This window comes from Cucumis sativus, chromosome 3 (genome assembly GCF_000004075.3).
Source record: "Cucumis sativus cultivar 9930 chromosome 3, Cucumber_9930_V3, whole genome shotgun sequence".
Taxonomy (NCBI): Eukaryota; Viridiplantae; Streptophyta; class Magnoliopsida; order Cucurbitales; family Cucurbitaceae; genus Cucumis; species Cucumis sativus.
In genome coordinates this window covers 6,946,136-6,963,811 of record NC_026657.2, presented here as the reverse complement: position 1 = coordinate 6,963,811, position 17,676 = coordinate 6,946,136, and the positions used below count along the sequence as shown (strand labels likewise).

Below are 17,676 nucleotides of genomic sequence, written 5' to 3'. Positions count from 1 at the left end.
GTGGATTGAATTCTTAAATTACTCTCATAAATAGTAAAAGAAGTGAGACGAAAATGGTAAAAAAAATTGTCTCCACAAATATTAAGCATCATTGATGATTGATAGACAATCACAGAGAAATATCTGTTTCCATACTTCACAAAAATGCATTGTCTGAATATACTTTATAACAGAGTTAACAACACAAATGCTTCTTAATCCTGCAAATGATTCAGCACTCCAAGAACTTGCAGTTGGGAAAACAAACACCATCAATTTTTCTATTTTCTAAACATATGATCTTCATCATCAAAAGAGCTTCGTGTTGAAAGGCTTCTGCTTAATATAGAAGAACCCCTCAATGAAAATCCAATTATACCAATCTTCTGTTTCCTAATTCTGAAAATGCAGATTTTAGCTTCACCATGAGGTTAGTTTAGAACAGTAAATAGTGAAATATACTCATGTTTAAAACAGAAGATCGATGTAAGAGAAGGAACAAACCTGAAAATGTGATATCCAAACAGTGCTCTTTGATTATGGTACTGGATTCATCTGAAATGAATTCATGGCAGCTTTATCTGATCTTTTCATCCATGCCAATGCTTCCAAAACTATCACTGCAATAAGAATTATGCTAAGAAGAAACCCATATCCAACTTTCCATTCATTTCCTGCACCTCCAATTTGAATTCCCAACACGATATTCAATGCTCCGAAAAACAGAGCAATCCTTCCAAACCAATGGTGATACCAATTCCAATACTTTCTGATTTTAGCTTCCTTGTTGGGTCTCAAAAAGAATGCCAGCACCTGAATTTCAATTCCCGTTACGTTTCTCAGAAAAGTTGCATCAGTGTTTTGAAATCTTTTATTTTTTAATGTAAATTCTTATGAAGATTTGTTACTGATGATGGTCTGATGTTTGTTAACAAGTGATCTTATAAAGATGTTTATAGTTCTTGATGCGCAGACCCAATTTAGTGAAATGAAAAACGGAGATTGAAACACACCTGAAGAATGCTGAGTACAAGAACAAAGATACCGATGCCTCTATGAGTTGGTACATCGGCATTAATTTTGTTGTAAAGTTGTCTTCCAAGTACAACAGTAGTAAGTCCAATGGCAAACCCCACAAACTGAATCGCTGAATGCAGATAGTACCAAAGAGGATCCTTATGTCTGAAGTATCTAGGAATAATTGCCCCAACTGGAAGGATGAGACCCCATCCAATTATTCCCAATACACCATGGTTCTTCTTCGTTTGACCAATCTCACCGCCTGCTGCTGCTGCTGAAGACTTGGAGCCTGTGTCAAAGAGCAATACAAGAAAATCTTAAGGGTATTAAAGCAAATAGTTGACAAAGAAAATTGATGTCGGCAGCAAAAGAAACCTGCAGAGAAGTCAAAAACAACAGCAGTTTTATCACTGTGAGTAGACAAGTGATTATGTCTGGGATAAGCATTCCCAAAAGCCAAGAGAATTGGTTGCTGAGAAACCGTGGCACTGAATTTGAGTTGAAAGGCCAAGTAAATGGTGGCACCATGCAATACAACTGAGGAAGGAACATTAGTGAGTGGCAATTCTCCTTTGTCTTGAATTACTTCTGATTGCTTTCTTCCTTGCAAGTAATATTGATGGATTCTTGCATGCCCTTTCTTATTAACCCATCCCACCATTGCACTTGATCCCACCATCATCCCATCTCTTGAAAACCCAATCCCCACCCACCCTGTTGTGTATAAAGCTGATACAATGACGTTCATTACATTCTCTTCATTTTGTGTATACTGCATAATCCAACACAAAAATCCTTCAAGTACCCGAACATTAAAAGAAAAATCAGGTTTAAATACCACTTTGCCTTTGTACTTTTTAACATGGTTCATTTTGGTTATGGTACTTTTTAAGCGTTTGTTTTCTTTTAATACTTTCAAACTCTCATTTTGGTTCATGTAATTTAAAAAGGTGACTATTTTAATCCTAAAAATGAAATGAAATTATCAAAATGATCATTTTCTTAAAGTATAAGAACCAAACACGACATTCCCAAAGTGTAGGGACTTAAATGAAATAAAGTCAAATGTATAGGTACTGAAATAAATAAAACCATAAAGTACAATACTAAAATATAGAAGGCCGAAATGAACGAAATCCGAAACCACTGAAAGAAGTATTTAAACCAAATATTCCAGATCAGATCAAACATACCCGTAATACAAATGTATTCCAGATGGGCTTGCAGATGACATTGGTTAAATTACCATACGGTGGTGGAAGAAAGCTTCTCAAATCAGTATCGCATTGCTCTGATACACCGCCGCTATAGCCGCCATAGCCACTGCTTTCTACTTCGACATAATCATCCTCATCATCGTCGGCAGCCATGGCCGGCGTCTGCAGGTTCAAAACATGGAGTAAAAGACAGAACCCAACAACATATTTGGGAAGGGATATCAGAGAAGCCCATTTTGCCATTAGGAGAAGGTGGGATTGAGATGGGAAATTAATTAATGAAGGGAGGAAAATGGTGATGGAGAAAATGAAGAAGGAAATGAAAGAAGGGCATTAGAATGGCAGTTGAAGGGTTGCAGTAACTTGGGTTCTAAGGATGAATTGATTGAAAAATGTTAGTTGGTTTGTGGTGGCGATAGTGACTTGAGGTAGCCAGCGGTTGGTAACTGATGGCAAAAATCATCATTTTCCCGCGAGAATCCCACCTGCCATTTTCCTTCTTTTCATTTATATTTCTCTTCTCCAACCTTATCTCTCACTTGTATTAAAAAAAAGAAAAGAAAACCTCTTTCTTTACTGAAGTTTGTAGTCAACCAAAATGTCAAGGTTTGAATTTTCTGTAAAATGTTTGATGTTCCCAAACACATTAATATCAGTAAAACAAAGGTATAAATAAAAATAAATTTAACCATGGTTCAAGTTAACTGTTGAAATAATGCATAAAAATCTGCATGTTCAGTAGTTGGCCCCATCATAAATTTCAACAAGAAACAAAATGCTCTAATATCATTTTCTCAAACATATATATTAATTTCATATGGTACATATGTGTTATAATTTATTGAGAAAAATATACTTTTAAGTGTTTGAAGTAACTAGATTAGAGGCTCTCAACTAATTAAACCAAGTCAACATTTTATTAGCAATAGATTTTCAATATTATAAGTAGGTAATTGTTTAGAAGTTTGAACTCATTTTTCTCAAAGTCCACTTGTTTTTTTTTTCACATGCTCCAACAAAAAACATCATCACTAATCTTCTTAGGCATTTGAAACAGAATTTGTGTTTAGTTGGTAATCATGTTGGGTTTTCTCCATTTTTAACCATAGAGTGGAGGGAAAAAAAAACTTGTAATTGTTATGTAAAAACAATATTCAAATTGCAGGTATTTGGCTAATAAATCTCAATAATAAAAAAAAAAAGGAATAGAAAGGTTATGAAAATTGGATTTTAGGGCTAAAAACTTGGTAGTTAAGTGCTGATAATTGAAAGTTGAAAGAGGCTGGCTTGTTTTGTGTTGCAAGATACCATAATTAGGTGCTTACTACTTTCAACACCTCAATAATCACTAACCCTTCTAATCATATGTCTAACTCCAAAAAAAGTTTGAAACTTTTGGTTGTACTAAAAAGAGGGAAAGAGAAAAGAAATATGATGTAAAGTTGAGATTCTTGGTGCTTCCCCTTGCATTATCTTGGGACACTTCTCAACTGTCCATTTCTAGACTTTGGGCCAATATTTGTTATGGGTTTATGTCTACTGAATTATAATACTTTTGTGTCCCCATGGGATCGATATTACTCAAGTTCCCAATTTCCTTAAGTTTATGTCATCCTTTGAGTATGTGTGTTTACTTAGATAAGATTTTGTTTTATTGAATGTATATACTCCAATCTTTCTTCTCGACCAACTCGAAAGAGAATCCATTATTTGTAACAATCTCATGCAATATGAAAGTGTTTGGATTCGTATGGAAATATCTACCAACAGAGCTTACTATTTTGTATTTTAAACAAAAAGACGAAGGAAAAGAAATGTGTTCAAACTCTATGGGTGTGGTGAAGGATAAAAGATTGTAGAAATGGCATATGCTTTGAGAACCATGAGATCTCAAAAGGGAAATATAACAAAGGATACTGCCGCATATTCCTTCCCCACCCCGATCCCAATGCCTGCAGCAACTCCACCACTTGATTTTAGAGTTCTTTTTTCTTTTCTTTTTTGTTTCATGAGATGGGTATCTGTTGTATTTCAACATCAACAGAACATTTGACTTGGTATTGATTCTGTATAATCCGTTAATGTGCAAATTCGTAGCTTAAACAGTGTGTTTGCAACAACTCGTAGAAGGCTCTCCAAAGTTCTGAACATCACAACGATTCAAATTCCAGAGAATTCTCTGCTCCATTTCGTCCTTTTTCTACTTGAAATGCTCATTGAACTCAGAAATCAGAACCCCTTCTTATGGAAACTGTCAGTGTAGGACTTATATCGATTCCCTTCATCTTCAACGGCTCCCCTCAACGAACTAGGCCTTGCTCTACCAACTTCTTGTCTTCTGGGTTTCTTCAATCCAAAAAGCTTCGAAGATTTCCCCACAATTTTTCTTGTATTAATCGTCCAACTACTAGAAACCAGAAATACGAAGGGGGTGATCGCAGTTTTAGTTCGAATCTTTTCTGGGTCTTGGTTCCGGTTTTGCAAAGTATCAAAGGAGTTATCTTGTCCAAAACCCACAAAGCTCAGAGTGTTTCAGAGGGATTTGTGAATGGGGGATTGAATGGAAATTACTTACAAAGCGGGAGTGTCGGGACTGCTTTGTTGAGTATAACTGCGACCGCGAAGCATCGGATTAGTCCGTTCGTTGCTACATTGGCAACGAATCCGACGTTTGTTTCGGGATTGTTTGCGTGGTTCTTTGCACAATCGACGAAGGTTTTGTTGAACTTTTTCGTAGAAAGGAAATGGGATTTGAAAATAATGTTTGCTTGTGGTGGGATGCCTTCGTCTCACTCTGCATTGTGCACAGCTTTGACGACTTCAGTGGCTCTTTGTCATGGCGTAGCGGACTCTCTTTTTCCTGTCTGCTTGGGCTTTAGTCTTATTGTCATGTATGATGCAATTGGTGTTCGTCGACATGCCGGCATGCAAGCTGAGGTACGAAAGTCTTGTTTGTCTTACTTAATCTTCTGCGAATTTCCATGAAATCTGTCTGAAAATCTTTGAGTTTAGAGTTCTCTTTTGTAGTTGCTGAGTTTATTGAAGGGTACTCAAGTTGCATCATCCATTGTCATGGGTTAGTTCTGCTGCCAGTGTTTTCGGTGTCAGTAAATGTGCTTTTGATTGCTTTGAATGAACTCTCCATCTGTTTATGAAAAAGACTGCTCTGCCGGCCAATCTACGTTAATGCTTTTTGGAATTTCCATGGAATCTCTGGCTTATGGTTCTTTCTTGTTTGCTTTGAATTTATATCCAACGGTCATTAGGAGCATCCAAATTTTTTAATCTACATCCAAGTTGTTACGAGGCAACCACCTTGGCGGCTTCTATACTATATATATATTCTGTTTGGTTAACTGTTGATTGAGCCTTTGGGTTTGTTCTTTGTAGCTTTTATTATGCTCGGTAATTTGGTATACTTGTAGTCTTTCAATGGTTTTCTTCGTGGACAATTGGGTTGGATTTTGATTATTGAGAAAACAAGGTCTTAGATTTTAACAGGGATGAAAAGAAAAGGAACGTGTAAGTTGAATCAAACTGAACTTGATCAATGATATGGTATACTTGAACTTTTAATCTTGTGTCTAACACATCTCCTTACATATTCGTAAGTTTTAAAAGTTATTTGATGTAGTATATATAAATTTGAATATTTTGTCTAATAAAACTATAAGCTTTATATTTTGTGTCTAGTACATCCGTAAATTGAAGATGCAAAGACCTCTTGAACGCAAATAGAAAGTTTGGAGACTCCAAGAAACTTTGTAAAGTTTAGATACAAAATAGGCATTCAACTGTTAAATTGTGATTGAACTCTTGATTTGTGGTATCTAAAGATGAAGTAGTGTTGCATGAGTGTTGAGCTGTATAGTGCAATTGCTTCCTCAGTGAATAAGGTTTAGTGTTGCAAGGATTTGTATTGAAATATATGGAAAATGGGTGAATGCAGGTTCTTAATCTTATCGTTGAGGACTTGTTTGAAGGACATCCCATAAGCAAAAGAAAGCTGAAAGAGCTGCTTGGCCACACGCCATCGCAGGTCCTTGCTGGTGCTCTTCTAGGCATTGCAGTTGCTTGGTTCTTTTGCCAGGGTTCCATGATACCATGTTGAATTAACTTCCAAAAAATACTTCTATTATTTTACCGGTTACAATATTATTCTTGACAACTTTTTAAAACTACCATTGGAGTTGGAATCTTTTGGAATATTAGATGGAAGATGCTTGTTAGTTTGAGTTTCGTCCAACAAATTTAACGTTCTTCTATTTTAATGGTAGTTTTGAAACGGTCTTGTAATGTTTAAGATAATAATTAAATTAAGAGAATAACAATAACTCATTATTCTCATGACTTTCTTCTATCTTCATATACTGTATCCTGGAAACAGGTGATAAGCCCTTCATCTCAACCAAAGAAACACACAGCATCTTCTTAGGAAGATTGTATCCTAATATTATACGCACATATTCTATTTAAGAATTTTAAAGAACAAATTGGAGGAAAATTACAAAATTTAGGTATTTCATTGCTTATTTAGTGATGAACTATTGAGATCAAACAACTTTCCTGACCTTGATGGCTTTATTATTGATGTAATACACTATAAATAAACCATGTGCAACCTTACAAGATTATAGCTATCATAGACATAATCCATGAATTATGACTAACGCCACCAACATCAAAACTTGCTTATTTGTTTGTTTGTTGATATTGATTGTGTCAACCTTTCAATTTTACAAAAAAAAAAAAAAAAAAATCAAGTTGATGTCTTTGGATATTTTTTTTTAGAAAAATCAATTTATATATTTTGAAATATGATATTACTTTCTTCTACCGTACAACGGGTGGCATTCGATCGACTTTCAAAACTTTGATGGTAGAGTGTATCAATTTACAATGTCTGTTTGTAAAGAAAAGCATTACAAGAAACTCCTAATTTGTCATCGGTGAAACGATTTGAATTCTTAAAGATTTGATTGAAAATTGGTAGAGTTCTCTTTAAAAGAAAAAGTCATATCTAAAAGTCCAAATCGATCTATCTATAAATGTTTGAAGGATTTGATGAAGATTTAATTGATCAAATGACAAATCTGACGTTATATATATCCAAATAGAACGTAATGAAAGAAGGTGGATGTTTGTAGTACCAATAAAGGACAAAATACAAAGTCGGTCAAATTTGAAAGTAAGGGTCAACGAGAATTGTGCTTGAGTTCGTTGGGAATTTGGATGAACAAAAACTCATTACAGCTTCCTTCATAAGTCAACAATAGCGGTGATGATGATGAAAGTAAGGTCCTTTGATTGATTCGTTCCATAGTTTATACTCAATGGGTTGCAAAGTCTCAAAATCAGCTCCATTGGAGGAACCAACTCCGTCTAACTCCTTACATGACCGCTCTGCTCTCGCTTCTGATACCCCTTGTTTGTGCTCTAATCTTCTCTCTTTTCTTTCATTCCCCATTTCATTTCTTCTTCTGATTTATTTGGTTGTTTTCAATCTCTGTTGGCAGTTTCAGAGAGTGAGATTGAGTCTTTGCATAATCTATTTCAGAAACTGAGTGATTCTGTAATCAAAGATGGCCTAATTCACAAGGTAGGTATCTTCCTCTTCTCTTTGTGCATTTTATCTTTCCTGTGATTTTGATTTCATTTCATTTCTTTACAAGGAAGAACTTCGGCTTGCAATATTCAAGAATGTCAATGAAAGGAACCTCTTTCTGGACAGGGTATGCCATATATTTTCTACTTTTTTTCTCTCTCGAAACCCCACCTGTGGATTCGGTGAATTTTGAGTTACAGTGAGTTTTTTTGTTTTGCAGATTTTTGATCTGTTTGATGCTAACAAAAATGGGCGAATTGGGTTTGAGGAATTTGTTAAGACATTGAGTGTTTTTCATCCCAACACTCCGAAGGCAGTCAAGATTGCACGTAAGAAGATGGATGATATGATGACTAATAATCCTTTTTTGCTTAAAAGAATTTGTGTTCAAATGCAATTTGACTAACATTTTCAAAACAAAAGTTTCTGCCGTTCTATTATTAGCGTCAAGAAAACTTTTTCTGGATTCTTCTCTTTTTTCCTTTAGCTTTTTCTCCCTCCCTTGCGCTCTCACTCCTGCTCACTCGGTCAGCACATGGGTTCGTTAGACATTACATGAAAAAACGCTGCATGTGGGCTCGTTGGACCTGGCATAAAAAAACGTTGGACATTGATGTTGGCCATGACGCTTTGTCAGTTGTCATGATCGGATGTCAAGATTGGTACATCCATGAGCCGAGAGAATAATATTGTGCTCGTTGCCGGAGGGGCGTTCCTAAACACATGAGAGGGAGGGAGAAAAGTGTTCAAAAATTTGGTTTAGGTCAAATCTCATTTTGGCTCAACAATGGTTACTTAAAAGCTGATACTGATTTGATATTCAATTTCTCAGATGCATTTAAGCTGTACGATCTTAGGCACACTGGATTTATCGAGCGTGAAGAGGTTTGTAAAGTCTATTACAAATATCTTGGTGAAACGAGCTCTGCTTACAAGTATAAATCTTTCAAGAATTAATAATACATTTAGATGATTAAAGCAAATATAACAGAAAGTTTGTTGTTCCATGATAGCAGCTGAGAGAGATGGTGTTGGCTCTTCTGTGTGAATCTGATCTAGTTTTGCCCGATGATGTAGTCAAAATGATTGTCGACAAGGTAAAGATGAGCTGCCAACTGCTCTGCCACTATTCGTTCCCAAAACTTTGGTTTGAATCAAATTGCTGCTCTGTTTGCAGACTTTTAATGAAGCAGATGCAAAGGGTGATGGTAAGATTGATGAGGAGGAGTGGAAAGCATATGTAGCACAAAATCCTTCTCTACTAAAGCACATGACTCTTCCATATTTGATGTATGTTTCAAATCTTTCATCTAGTTACTTACCTCTTGTTCCTCTCGCCATGTCTAAAATCTTTTATCTTCTTTTGTGATACTTGTGACGTATAGGAGGCTCTCTATGTTATCATAAGACATCTGTTTTATCAATGGCAAATATCACAAGTATGAGTTCTATTTGCTTACAGAGACATGACATTGGCATTTCCCAGCTTCGTGGACAGTGGAGTAAAAAGCTCTGATCTGAAGGCTTAACCTACGAAGGTTCTCAAAATCCTTGTCTTTACAGATGGCTGAAGTAGTTTATAAACCCCATTTCTTTTGCAGCAGCCAAAACTGGTTCACGTTTCTTTGCTCCGATGATCCTGCAATTTGAATTTCATTTCCATGGGCATCTAATTCATCAGTCAGTTCCTGGTGAAGAAGATATCTCCATTAGAAGTTCCATGATTGTGTTTTGCCACTTCAGCTAGCTTCTGAAAAGCGGGGCACAAAATGGCTCTCATCTTCATATCCGAATCATATTGTGTATTTATATATCAAAACCTTAGTTAAGGAGCAACCGTATAATCTACAGATTGTAAAGTGATTAAATAAGAAAGTTACAAATATTCACAAATCTTAGAGAACTAATAGTCTTGCAGTACACAAAGAAGGCTTTGATATCGACTCTGAAAAAATATAACAGCGACGTCATTTCTGATGGCTGAGGGTGAGATGCACCATTTTGTTGTGTCTAATATGAGGTGATGGATAGCTCTTGGCGGAAATATGTAATAAACTTATGCAGCAAACAAGACCGCCACAGCTGCCTCTGAAAAGTTAGTGAGGCCATTATTAGGTTGGAGAATGTCATCAACGCTTTACATAGAGGCAGATATAACACAAGACTGAACCATAACATATTTGGTGTGTTGATCAGGGGTGGGTCAGGAGATTTTTCGACCCCGGATGCTGCTCAGGATACCATTTGAACCCCCAGCATCCTCACACAGTTGTTCATCAGCAGGAATGGCAACTTCTATCTAATCACTTCTCCTTTAGTTTCATTAACTTTCGTTTTGACCTTCCCCTGAAAGGATAATCAACAATCAAGAAGAGTTTACTTCACAGATAGAAAGCAAAGTCAAATAAACCATTGTGTGTATCATATATATCAAGGTTCAGAAGATACCTCCTTGTTGGTGTGCTTCTCAAACCAAATACTCCCTCCATCAAAGAGCTAATATCCACAGAACGACCCTTCATGATCTTATCATGGTACATTTTGCTACCGATTTCAGTGATTTCTTCTTCCACTTCTTCCAGTGTTTGATCCACATTGAGCTGAAGTTCCCCTTTTCTAATGACAGTAACACCAAAACCATTTGCTTTGGCTTCCCGAAATGCATCCTTATGAATATTTTAACAAAAGTGAGACAGGGTTATGCTAGTAAAATTGGAAAATATCTGGACACAGAAAAACCAGACACAACTCAGGGACTACAAGAAAACAAACGGTGTAAATAACACTTTACAGTTTGTCTCAAATGTTCCAGCGAAATGCATCACTTACACATGAAATTGGAAGAGTATCAGAAAGCTAGAAATTAGAATGTCAGTAATTCCATACCTTAGGCGGACGTGCAACAATAAATGCAATGCCAGTCCCCAACATTTCCAAATGAGATTGAATGATATAGCAAAAGTTTTTGCAATCACTAGCATCCTCAAAAGCAATTACATGGCATGGCTTCGGCTCAAGTTCAAGATCTGTAGCCATCTCCAAGGAATAGAATCCTATTCTCTGCTCCTCATCTTCCATCGTATATAGTTCAATGCACTGTAAAGTTAAACAAGGTGTTCAAAATCAAACAGCAAAGATTTTTATAGTGGACATGGTAAAATTGACGGCAGATAATGTTCCAAAAGTATTTGTAACGTCATAAGTTCAGTCTTAACTTGGGGATGGGATAGTTATGCGCGGGATATAAGATTCCTAGAGAAATCATACTCACAAGTACATGACGAAGATCTAACCACCACAAATAATCTTCTTCCTCTTCTTCCGCATACTCACTGTACTTGCTTGCTACAGCCTGTGGTCCAAACATTTCCATCTCTCTTCTGAACTTGTTTAATTTCTTTTCCATGAATTTTTTATTTTTCTCAGGTAACTTGTTCATCAAATCAGCAACTTGTTGCACTTCTTCCTCTGTAACCCACCGATCTAGATCTTTTCCAATATCCTTCATAACAGATTTCACTTCTGGATCTGTTTCTGCATTATAACATTCCAAGAATCCCCGGGACCATTTCTTTGTGTGTTGCCAAAATTCCTTCCCTGATTTTTTACCAGGTCTGATGGATCCATCACTACTTTCTATAATTGTCATTGATTTTTTTCTTTCTTGATTGTGAATTGCCATATTGGGATCATCGATATTTTCAATGCTACCGTTGGGCTTCGAGGAGCTCTGCTCATCTTTATTCATAGAAAGAGGCAGATCAGCTTTCCGATCAAAAATTACCTTTCTTTGCTCCAGGAAATCATTGAAGAATTCAGGGCTCTTTTCAAAAGTAGGACCTTTCCAACGTGGAATGATTTTTTCAGGTGGATCGTATATACTGATGCCATCTAGAGAAAAGAAAAGAGGGAGGGGAGTCAGGACAAGAAAAAAATATTTAACATAAAAAGTTCAAGAACATATTAATACCTGCTCCATAGTCAAGATTTTCAATGTTGGAGTGGAGCCACTCATGCAACTTCAACAGCTTTTCATTCTGTCTCTCAACTTTCTTCTCAAGACCATTGAAGAATGCAAGCTTGTCCTCAGGATCCATTGAATAGAATGGATCTCGATTCGCCAATTCATTTTCTCTAACCTTAAAAACAATATCTCTAAGGTTTTCATCTTTCATCCACTCAAGCTCCTCGTCATTGTCATTTTCATACTGAAGTTGTGCTAATGTAGAATTGGCATCAGATAGGCGCTCACCTTTTTCTCTAGCAACTATATAGTTATCTCTAAAGCCAACTCCAATCTTCCTAACAAAAGGCTCAAGTTCATCAAAATTATCTTCTATCCAGTTTTTCGTTTCACCATGTGGCATAGTATCTGTATCACTATCATTACAGTCACGATTCAAGGACTTATGAAGATTTGCACTGCCACCTACTGAGTAACCTTCCACGGAACTTTTAGAGCAGTCGTCATTGACTGAGATGGAATTTTTATCTCCAAGTGCAGAATCAACATTGCCACTAACCAAAGGTGAAGAAACTGTCGCCCCAAATGAAAAGGAAGATTTGATCGGTACATTCTTTGAGTCTGCTTTCTTGTTTGTCTCGATTTCCGATACATTGTCATTTGGCAGCCTTGGAGCAGCAGAAAATTCTTGGGTAGTTCGGCCTTGAATTTTCTCCTCAGGCGTTTGTTTTTGACGTCTTTCACACAGATACTCCCTGGCTTCCTTCACTGATCTTATGATCTTTAGTTTCTTTTGTTGCGAATCTGTTTCTAGTTTATGGGTCTTACAGTAAGTGTCAGATTGCCTTGTATCCATAATTCCTAATGAAGTCTTGCAATCTTCAACATCCCATGTGATGCTATTCCCACCATGTGGCACTTCCAAGTTTGAATTGCTTGAGACCTGCAAATCCTTCGTCTCTCCTGAAGCCACATTGTGAAGCAAACCACTCTCAACATCTTCAAGAACGTGTTTATTGTGTCTTAAATTATCAGAAAGAAAACAAGAACCCTCATCCATAGGCTCAATGATCTCATCTTCGTTGGGTAAGCTTCCATTCACAGACGAGAGATTATTTTCATTGGAGAAAGACAATGGCTCTTCTTTTGCCTCCCTTCTCCGCACATCATGGGCCATGTCTCTTATTTCCTGAATTTCGTTACTCAAATCTGCAACACTTGAATTCAGATTGCCAGTAGACTCTCCTAAAACTAGTTTGGTAATGGGTACTTTTGATTTTTCTTTTGCTATAGTACGCATAAGTTCTTGTTGATCTAACCGGGGCTTTTCAAATGAGACCTTGGGTGGCTCAGCAGGTACTTGAATAATTTCAACTCTTCCATTGTCCAGCACCTCTTTCTCCTTTCTAAATTTGATCTTTCTCCTCATCATTTCTTTCTCCAATTCAGTATATTCAACCTCCTCCTTTTTGAAAGTGAACAACTTCTTCAGAGAAAAAAGTAGGAGAAAACTACAAAGAACTAAGCCCCCAACCCCGGCAAACTTGGAGAAAACCTCAGGCCTAAAACTGAAACCCTGGGCAGCCTTCAGAAAACTAGACTCGTCATCTCCTTGAATTACGAACTTGGCGACTGAACTATTCCTTGGAAGCACATTCTTCCCATTCTCCATTTCTCTAGCAATCATTTTCGCAGTTGAGATTTTATAGTTCACTCCCTTTGGGTCGTCCGAATCCACTCGCTCAACTTGGCTTCTCGTTAAGATTTCGTCCTCATTGATAGAAACCCATTTGACATTCCCATTTGATTCTTGAAATACCGTAAATATAGGACCAAAGCCAATCCCCCAAAACTCAATATCTTTCTTATATTGATCAACCCAATTGTCCAATTTATTCCACAACACAGATTCACCTAAACCTTTTGGTCTCGTCTCAACAGAAGTACCACTAACATCACTACCAACACCACCAGAACTCTCACTATGTTCAGAAGTTCGTTCAGGCAACTGAAAATCAGAATTTGGATTGCTGGGAATATGAATTGGGCGTACCTGTTGTTCCTGAGTGAGTTTCTTCCTCAGCGAGTTGCTGCGTCTGGTCGGACGAGAAAAATTGGCGAACACCACCAAATTCCTTCGACATCTTGGAAGATAGAAACTTGGGTATCTACAAAACCTGGACGTGGGTGCTTGAATCCTGAATTGGTTTTTCTTATTCGAATTGGGAAATGAAAATCTGGGAGAGAAGAGTGAATAGCCATTGCTAACGATTGGAGAGCGAGAAGAAGAAATGGGAGAAAGAAGGTCCATTCGTGAGGTTGGGATTCATAAGAAATGAAAACGCAATGAGCACGGCGAGATGTTGAGTTTCCGGGGATTTATCTAAAACCCTGAATCACCAATCCGCAAGATGACGATTGACGACGCACCCTAAACGACGACGTTATGAGCAACCTCCAAGTATTTGACCTGACCCTACCTTACTCGCTCAACATTTTTTTTTTTATAAACTGCGTCGGGGTTATGATAGATATCATCATAATGCAATTGTATATAAAAGTAAGCAAAAGGCTACTGGACAACATTTTCCAATTTAGAGGAAATGAGAACTTGAGAAGTATCATGAGATCTATTATGATTTCAGAAGCATATGGCATAACATTACTAGAAAAAGGAAGCACCAAAAACCATCCCAATATATGGAAAATTTCAGTCCACACTTACATTTTATCATTACTCCTTTGAAAAAAAATATATAGACTCACAATGCTACACTAGTACTATTGATTACAAACCTCCTATAAGTTATACTAAAAGAACTCTATCATCAAGTAAAGGTTCAAATTAGTTTCTTTCAAGGTTGGAATGTTCATTATTTCTTTACCATGTGAAAACATTGCAAGTGCGAAATAATACACATAGAGATAAGAGATAGTCCTATGCTCTTTTAATATCCTACATCCAAATTGCTTATGGCCTAAGAAAAGAATGTTGTCTTTCGTTTCTTTCTACTCAGATTCTTTGGCGTTTTGTAATTTTAATATTGTACTTATTTCACGAATTTGTAACAAATTTTTAAGACAAGGGGGCAAAGGTAATTAAAAAGCTTAAGATATACAAAATTGTAAGTTAATAAGTTAAAATAGTGTTTTAAAGATAATATAATTCATAAACTATACTAAATGTATCCATTAAAAAGAATATATTAAGAGCCACACATAATTCAAAAACCAAAAAGAACTTTGAACAATTTGTACTCTTTTATTTTAGAAAGTAAAAATATTTATGTTTTTGAGAAATAAATATATGAATTTACCGACAAACCGAATAGATAATATAATTAAATAAGTAAACGGAAGGAGAGATTTGGAATGAAAAAACTAAAAAGTTAAATAAAATAGTGAAAGTTAAACGACACCGTTGGAGTCTACTTATGCACTCCTTTTTCTTCCACCTTTTTTCTTTTTTCTTTCTTTTTTTATTATTACATGTCGGAAAAGAGGAAGAGGGGTTTTAGGACAGACGGCGGCGGAGGATTTTTTTTCCGGCGAACCGCATTACGTGCGTCTGTTCGAAGAAATTAGGCGCACCCACGAGGGGAAAATCCGACCCGGGAACTCGCCAAATCGTACACCACTCGAAATCCTTGCTGCTGGATGTTGCCGATAATGGATAGTCCACTGGTCGTTCCTGCGAAGGCAAAGCAAAATCGGCCGCTGCCGTCGACAGGGATTAGATAATTGGACGCTGGTAATGATACATCAGCGCCTCTGAAATGTAGAACCACTGTCGGGACCTTCACTGTCGTCTTCCCAGACAGATCGTAGCAAGTATCGAAGAGAGAGAACTCCGGTGCCGATTTCAAACTTGAAGCTCCAGCACGGAAGGCGTCGCGCAGAGCAATGTACGCTGGTTTGTTCAATCGAGTAACAGAAGTACCGCAATCGATTATTACTCCACCGTTACCGGTCCGATCAAGCTTGAAATGTGAAGCGGTGATGCCGGAGACGGGTGTACCTCCGACACTGATTCCAAGTAGTTCAACGTAGTAAAATGTATCCAACCTAGGGTTCGTGAGGAGAGGAGTGAACCGGGCGGTTCGAGAGACGGCGGAGTTGCCGAAGACGACGGAGGACGGTTTGGAAGAAGCGGAACGGTCCACCAAGCAGTAAGAAAATTTCTGGTTGAAAGTCCGGCCAGCTTGCGACGGAAACGACAACCCTCCCCGGCCAAGACCTAAAAGCCCAGCCGCACCAACGAATAAACCCTCATTATCGTGGCCACAACCAAGGGCTACTTGCTCCACTTTAGTCCGGCGGAAGGTTAGGGTTTCGGTGACGAACTCGCCGGTGGTATAGGAACCATCGCCGTAAGAAACTTGGTAAAGACACGTCTGACGCTGGTTGCACCCCGGAGATTCAAGCCGACGGCACAGCGGCGTTCGGCATAGAACCTTGGCAAAGGATCCAGACTTAACCGGGTTGAAAACAGGGTCAGTCTGAGAGTAGCAGTTCTTACAAGGAGCACACTGTAGCCAAACAATATCACTGCCGGTGTCAAGCACCATGTAGACATACTTGGGTGGCGTGCCGACCCCGATGCGCGTGAAGTACTCCCCACTCCCCTGAGCGAGTCCGGAGATGACGGAGCTACTAAAGCCAGTGGTCCCACCGGGTTTGCTCAGATTTCGAGAGGTAGCACCGAGCGAACTCAACTTCTTGACACGAATAGCGTCTCTTTGAAGGCGGAGATGGAAGAGCTCCTCCGGCGTTCGGTTGAAAGAGAGAGCATCCAAATGGTGGAGGTGCAGTTCTAAGCCGAGCTCCGATTGGGTGGCCTCTGATGAAAGGAAGGAGTTGGAATCGGAGGGTAAGAATGAAGGTGAGGAGGGAAGGGATGTGAGAGGAAGGGTTTGGAAATCGGAGAAGGCGGTGGCGAGAGAGAGAACAGTGAGAAGGAAGAAGATGAAGGGAAGTGAAATGGTGTTTGGCTCCATTTTTTTTTTTGTTAGGAAGACAACGCAGCAGCTTGAGATGATATTATTATATAAACAAAGGGAAGAAGAAGCATTGGAAATGTTTAAGAGGTGGAATTTGACATCTGTTTGCTTATTTGTCATATAGTTATTAGTTATATAATACAATGTTTTGATATCTTATAGTTTTAAAATGTAAAATCATAATAACTATGAAGAAAAAAGAAAAGGGAAAAAGTGATTTCGGGGGTGGGGAGCCATAAAGCAAAAAATGGGAAAGAGATCACATTATTGGGGGAAGTGCTGAGGCCAAAGGGAGTCAGTAGTTGTGTTACTACGAAATGACTCAAATGCCCTTTCATTGCCAATTTCAAAATTACAATCAACTATCCCTCTCTTTTATTTATTTATTTCATCCTATTTCTCATTTTCCAATTAACCTTTTTTTTTTTTTCTAATGGTTGATAGTTGTTGGTGTTGTATTAATTGAATTTTTTTATCCATATTGTATTTATTGTTCTTTGTATTTTCAAATTTCAACATTAATATTTGATTGTTTTTATTCAATGTTTACTAACTTCATTCATTCATTCATTCATTCAACTCATTTCCCAATTCCCATAATCCCACTTTTACCTTTTCTTTTTACTTTTCTAAGAAAAAATAATAATCTTAAAGATAAGAGAAAAAGATGCCCCCTAAAGAAAAGGTATTTTTGTTTATGTGATATTGATGTGTGTGTAAATAAAATCAAATCAAAGCAAGTAAATATTTATGTTATTTGCTTCTTCTTTTGGGTTAAATTGCCACTTTAATCTCCAAATTTGAAAGTTTTTTTTTTCCTTTCTATTTTGTCTAATTTAATGTCTATAACTGCTTGAAATTTTTTGAATTATTTTTAAATTAATTAGTTAG

The 17,676-nt window shown here is 37.4% G+C and overlaps 5 protein-coding genes across 11 annotated transcripts; 2 read left to right on the top strand and 3 right to left on the bottom strand.

Annotated features, from left to right (window-relative positions):
• Positions 1–57: 57 nt before the first annotated feature.
• Positions 58–2,831, bottom strand: LOC101206013 (cytochrome b561 and DOMON domain-containing protein At3g61750). Of its 2 annotated transcripts, none has more exons than XM_031882901.1 (5): positions 2,193–2,831; positions 1,375–1,771; positions 993–1,288; positions 484–792; positions 58–397 (listed from the first exon to the last, which is right to left on the bottom strand). In XM_031882901.1, exons 1-4 carry the CDS (start codon positions 2,457–2,459, stop codon positions 517–519), a joined length of 1,236 nt encoding a protein of 411 aa, XP_031738761.1. In that variant the 5' UTR covers positions 2,460–2,831; the 3' UTR covers positions 58–397; positions 484–516. The 2 variants fall into 2 exon arrangements, with proteins under 2 accessions (XP_031738761.1, XP_011650687.1); XM_011652385.2 differs by having other exon boundaries at positions 58–378; positions 2,193–2,828.
• A 980-nt stretch (positions 2,832–3,811) lies between these two features.
• Positions 3,812–6,566, top strand: LOC101209825. Of its 3 annotated transcripts, none has more exons than XM_031882902.1 (3): positions 3,812–5,153; positions 5,244–5,292; positions 6,166–6,301. In XM_031882902.1, the coding sequence occupies exons 1-3, from the start codon at positions 4,461–4,463 to the stop codon at positions 6,171–6,173; spliced, it is 750 nt and encodes a 249-aa protein (XP_031738762.1). In that variant the 5' UTR covers positions 3,812–4,460; the 3' UTR covers positions 6,174–6,301. The 3 variants fall into 3 exon arrangements, with proteins under 3 accessions (XP_031738762.1, XP_031738763.1, XP_004133813.1); XM_031882903.1 differs by having other exon boundaries at positions 3,815–5,153; positions 5,229–5,292; XM_004133765.3 differs by lacking the exon at positions 5,244–5,292 and having other exon boundaries at positions 3,843–5,153; positions 6,166–6,566.
• A 771-nt stretch (positions 6,567–7,337) lies between these two features.
• LOC101209579 (calcineurin B-like protein 7) lies at positions 7,338–9,714 on the top strand. Of its 4 annotated transcripts, none has more exons than XM_011652381.2 (8): positions 7,338–7,643; positions 7,733–7,815; positions 7,889–7,948; positions 8,042–8,150; positions 8,654–8,706; positions 8,838–8,918; positions 8,999–9,111; positions 9,207–9,427. In XM_011652381.2, the coding sequence occupies exons 1-8, from the start codon at positions 7,550–7,552 to the stop codon at positions 9,226–9,228; spliced, it is 615 nt and encodes a 204-aa protein (XP_011650683.1). In that variant the 5' UTR covers positions 7,338–7,549; the 3' UTR covers positions 9,229–9,427. The 4 variants fall into 4 exon arrangements, with proteins under 4 accessions (XP_011650683.1, XP_031738079.1, XP_011650682.1 ...); XM_004133764.3 differs by having other exon boundaries at positions 7,347–7,643; positions 9,284–9,714; XM_031882219.1 differs by having other exon boundaries at positions 8,838–9,111.
• On the bottom strand, positions 9,607–14,413 carry LOC101205780 (hypothetical protein). The gene is made up of 5 exons (XM_004134254.3): positions 11,792–14,413; positions 11,093–11,712; positions 10,708–10,917; positions 10,270–10,487; positions 9,607–10,167 (listed from the first exon to the last, which is right to left on the bottom strand). The coding sequence occupies exons 1-5, from the start codon at positions 14,094–14,096 to the stop codon at positions 10,125–10,127; spliced, it is 3,396 nt and encodes a 1,131-aa protein (XP_004134302.1). The 5' UTR covers positions 14,097–14,413; the 3' UTR covers positions 9,607–10,124.
• A 738-nt stretch (positions 14,414–15,151) lies between these two features.
• On the bottom strand, positions 15,152–16,997 carry LOC101209085 (aspartyl protease family protein 2). The gene has a single exon (XM_004133762.3). The coding sequence runs from the start codon at positions 16,903–16,905 to the stop codon at positions 15,367–15,369; it is 1,539 nt and encodes a 512-aa protein (XP_004133810.2). The 5' UTR covers positions 16,906–16,997; the 3' UTR covers positions 15,152–15,366.
• Positions 16,998–17,676: the final 679 nt, after the last annotated feature.

Coding starts and splice junctions, on each gene's coding strand:
- LOC101209825 (XM_004133765.3), top strand. CDS start 4,461: ATGGAAACTGTCAGTGTAGGACTTATATCGATTCCCTTCATCTTCAAC. Junction 5,154..6,165: donor ATGCCGGCATGCAAGCTGAG/GTACGAAAGTCT, acceptor GGGTGAATGCAG/GTTCTTAATCTTATCGTTGA.
- LOC101209579 (XM_011652380.2), top strand. CDS start 7,550: ATGGGTTGCAAAGTCTCAAAATCAGCTCCATTGGAGGAACCAACTCCG. Junction 7,644..7,732: donor TCTCGCTTCTGATACCCCTT/GTTTGTGCTCTA, acceptor CTCTGTTGGCAG/TTTCAGAGAGTGAGATTGAG. Junction 8,151..8,653: donor GAAGGCAGTCAAGATTGCAC/GTAAGAAGATGG, acceptor TCAATTTCTCAG/ATGCATTTAAGCTGTACGAT.
- LOC101205780 (XM_004134254.3), bottom strand. CDS start 14,096: ATGGACCTTCTTTCTCCCATTTCTTCTTCTCGCTCTCCAATCGTTAGC. Junction 11,713..11,791: donor AAATCTTGACTATGGAGCAG/GTATTAATATGT, acceptor TCTTTTCTCTAG/ATGGCATCAGTATATACGAT. Junction 10,488..10,707: donor TTGTTGCACGTCCGCCTAAG/GTATGGAATTAC, acceptor AATATTCATAAG/GATGCATTTCGGGAAGCCAA.
- LOC101209085 (XM_004133762.3), bottom strand. CDS start 16,905: ATGACAAATAAGCAAACAGATGTCAAATTCCACCTCTTAAACATTTCC.
- LOC101206013 (XM_031882901.1), bottom strand. CDS start 2,459: ATGGCAAAATGGGCTTCTCTGATATCCCTTCCCAAATATGTTGTTGGG. Junction 1,772..2,192: donor GGAATACATTTGTATTACGG/GTATGTTTGATC, acceptor TGGATTATGCAG/TATACACAAAATGAAGAGAA. Junction 793..992: donor TTGTACTCAGCATTCTTCAG/GTGTGTTTCAAT, acceptor ATTGAAATTCAG/GTGCTGGCATTCTTTTTGAG.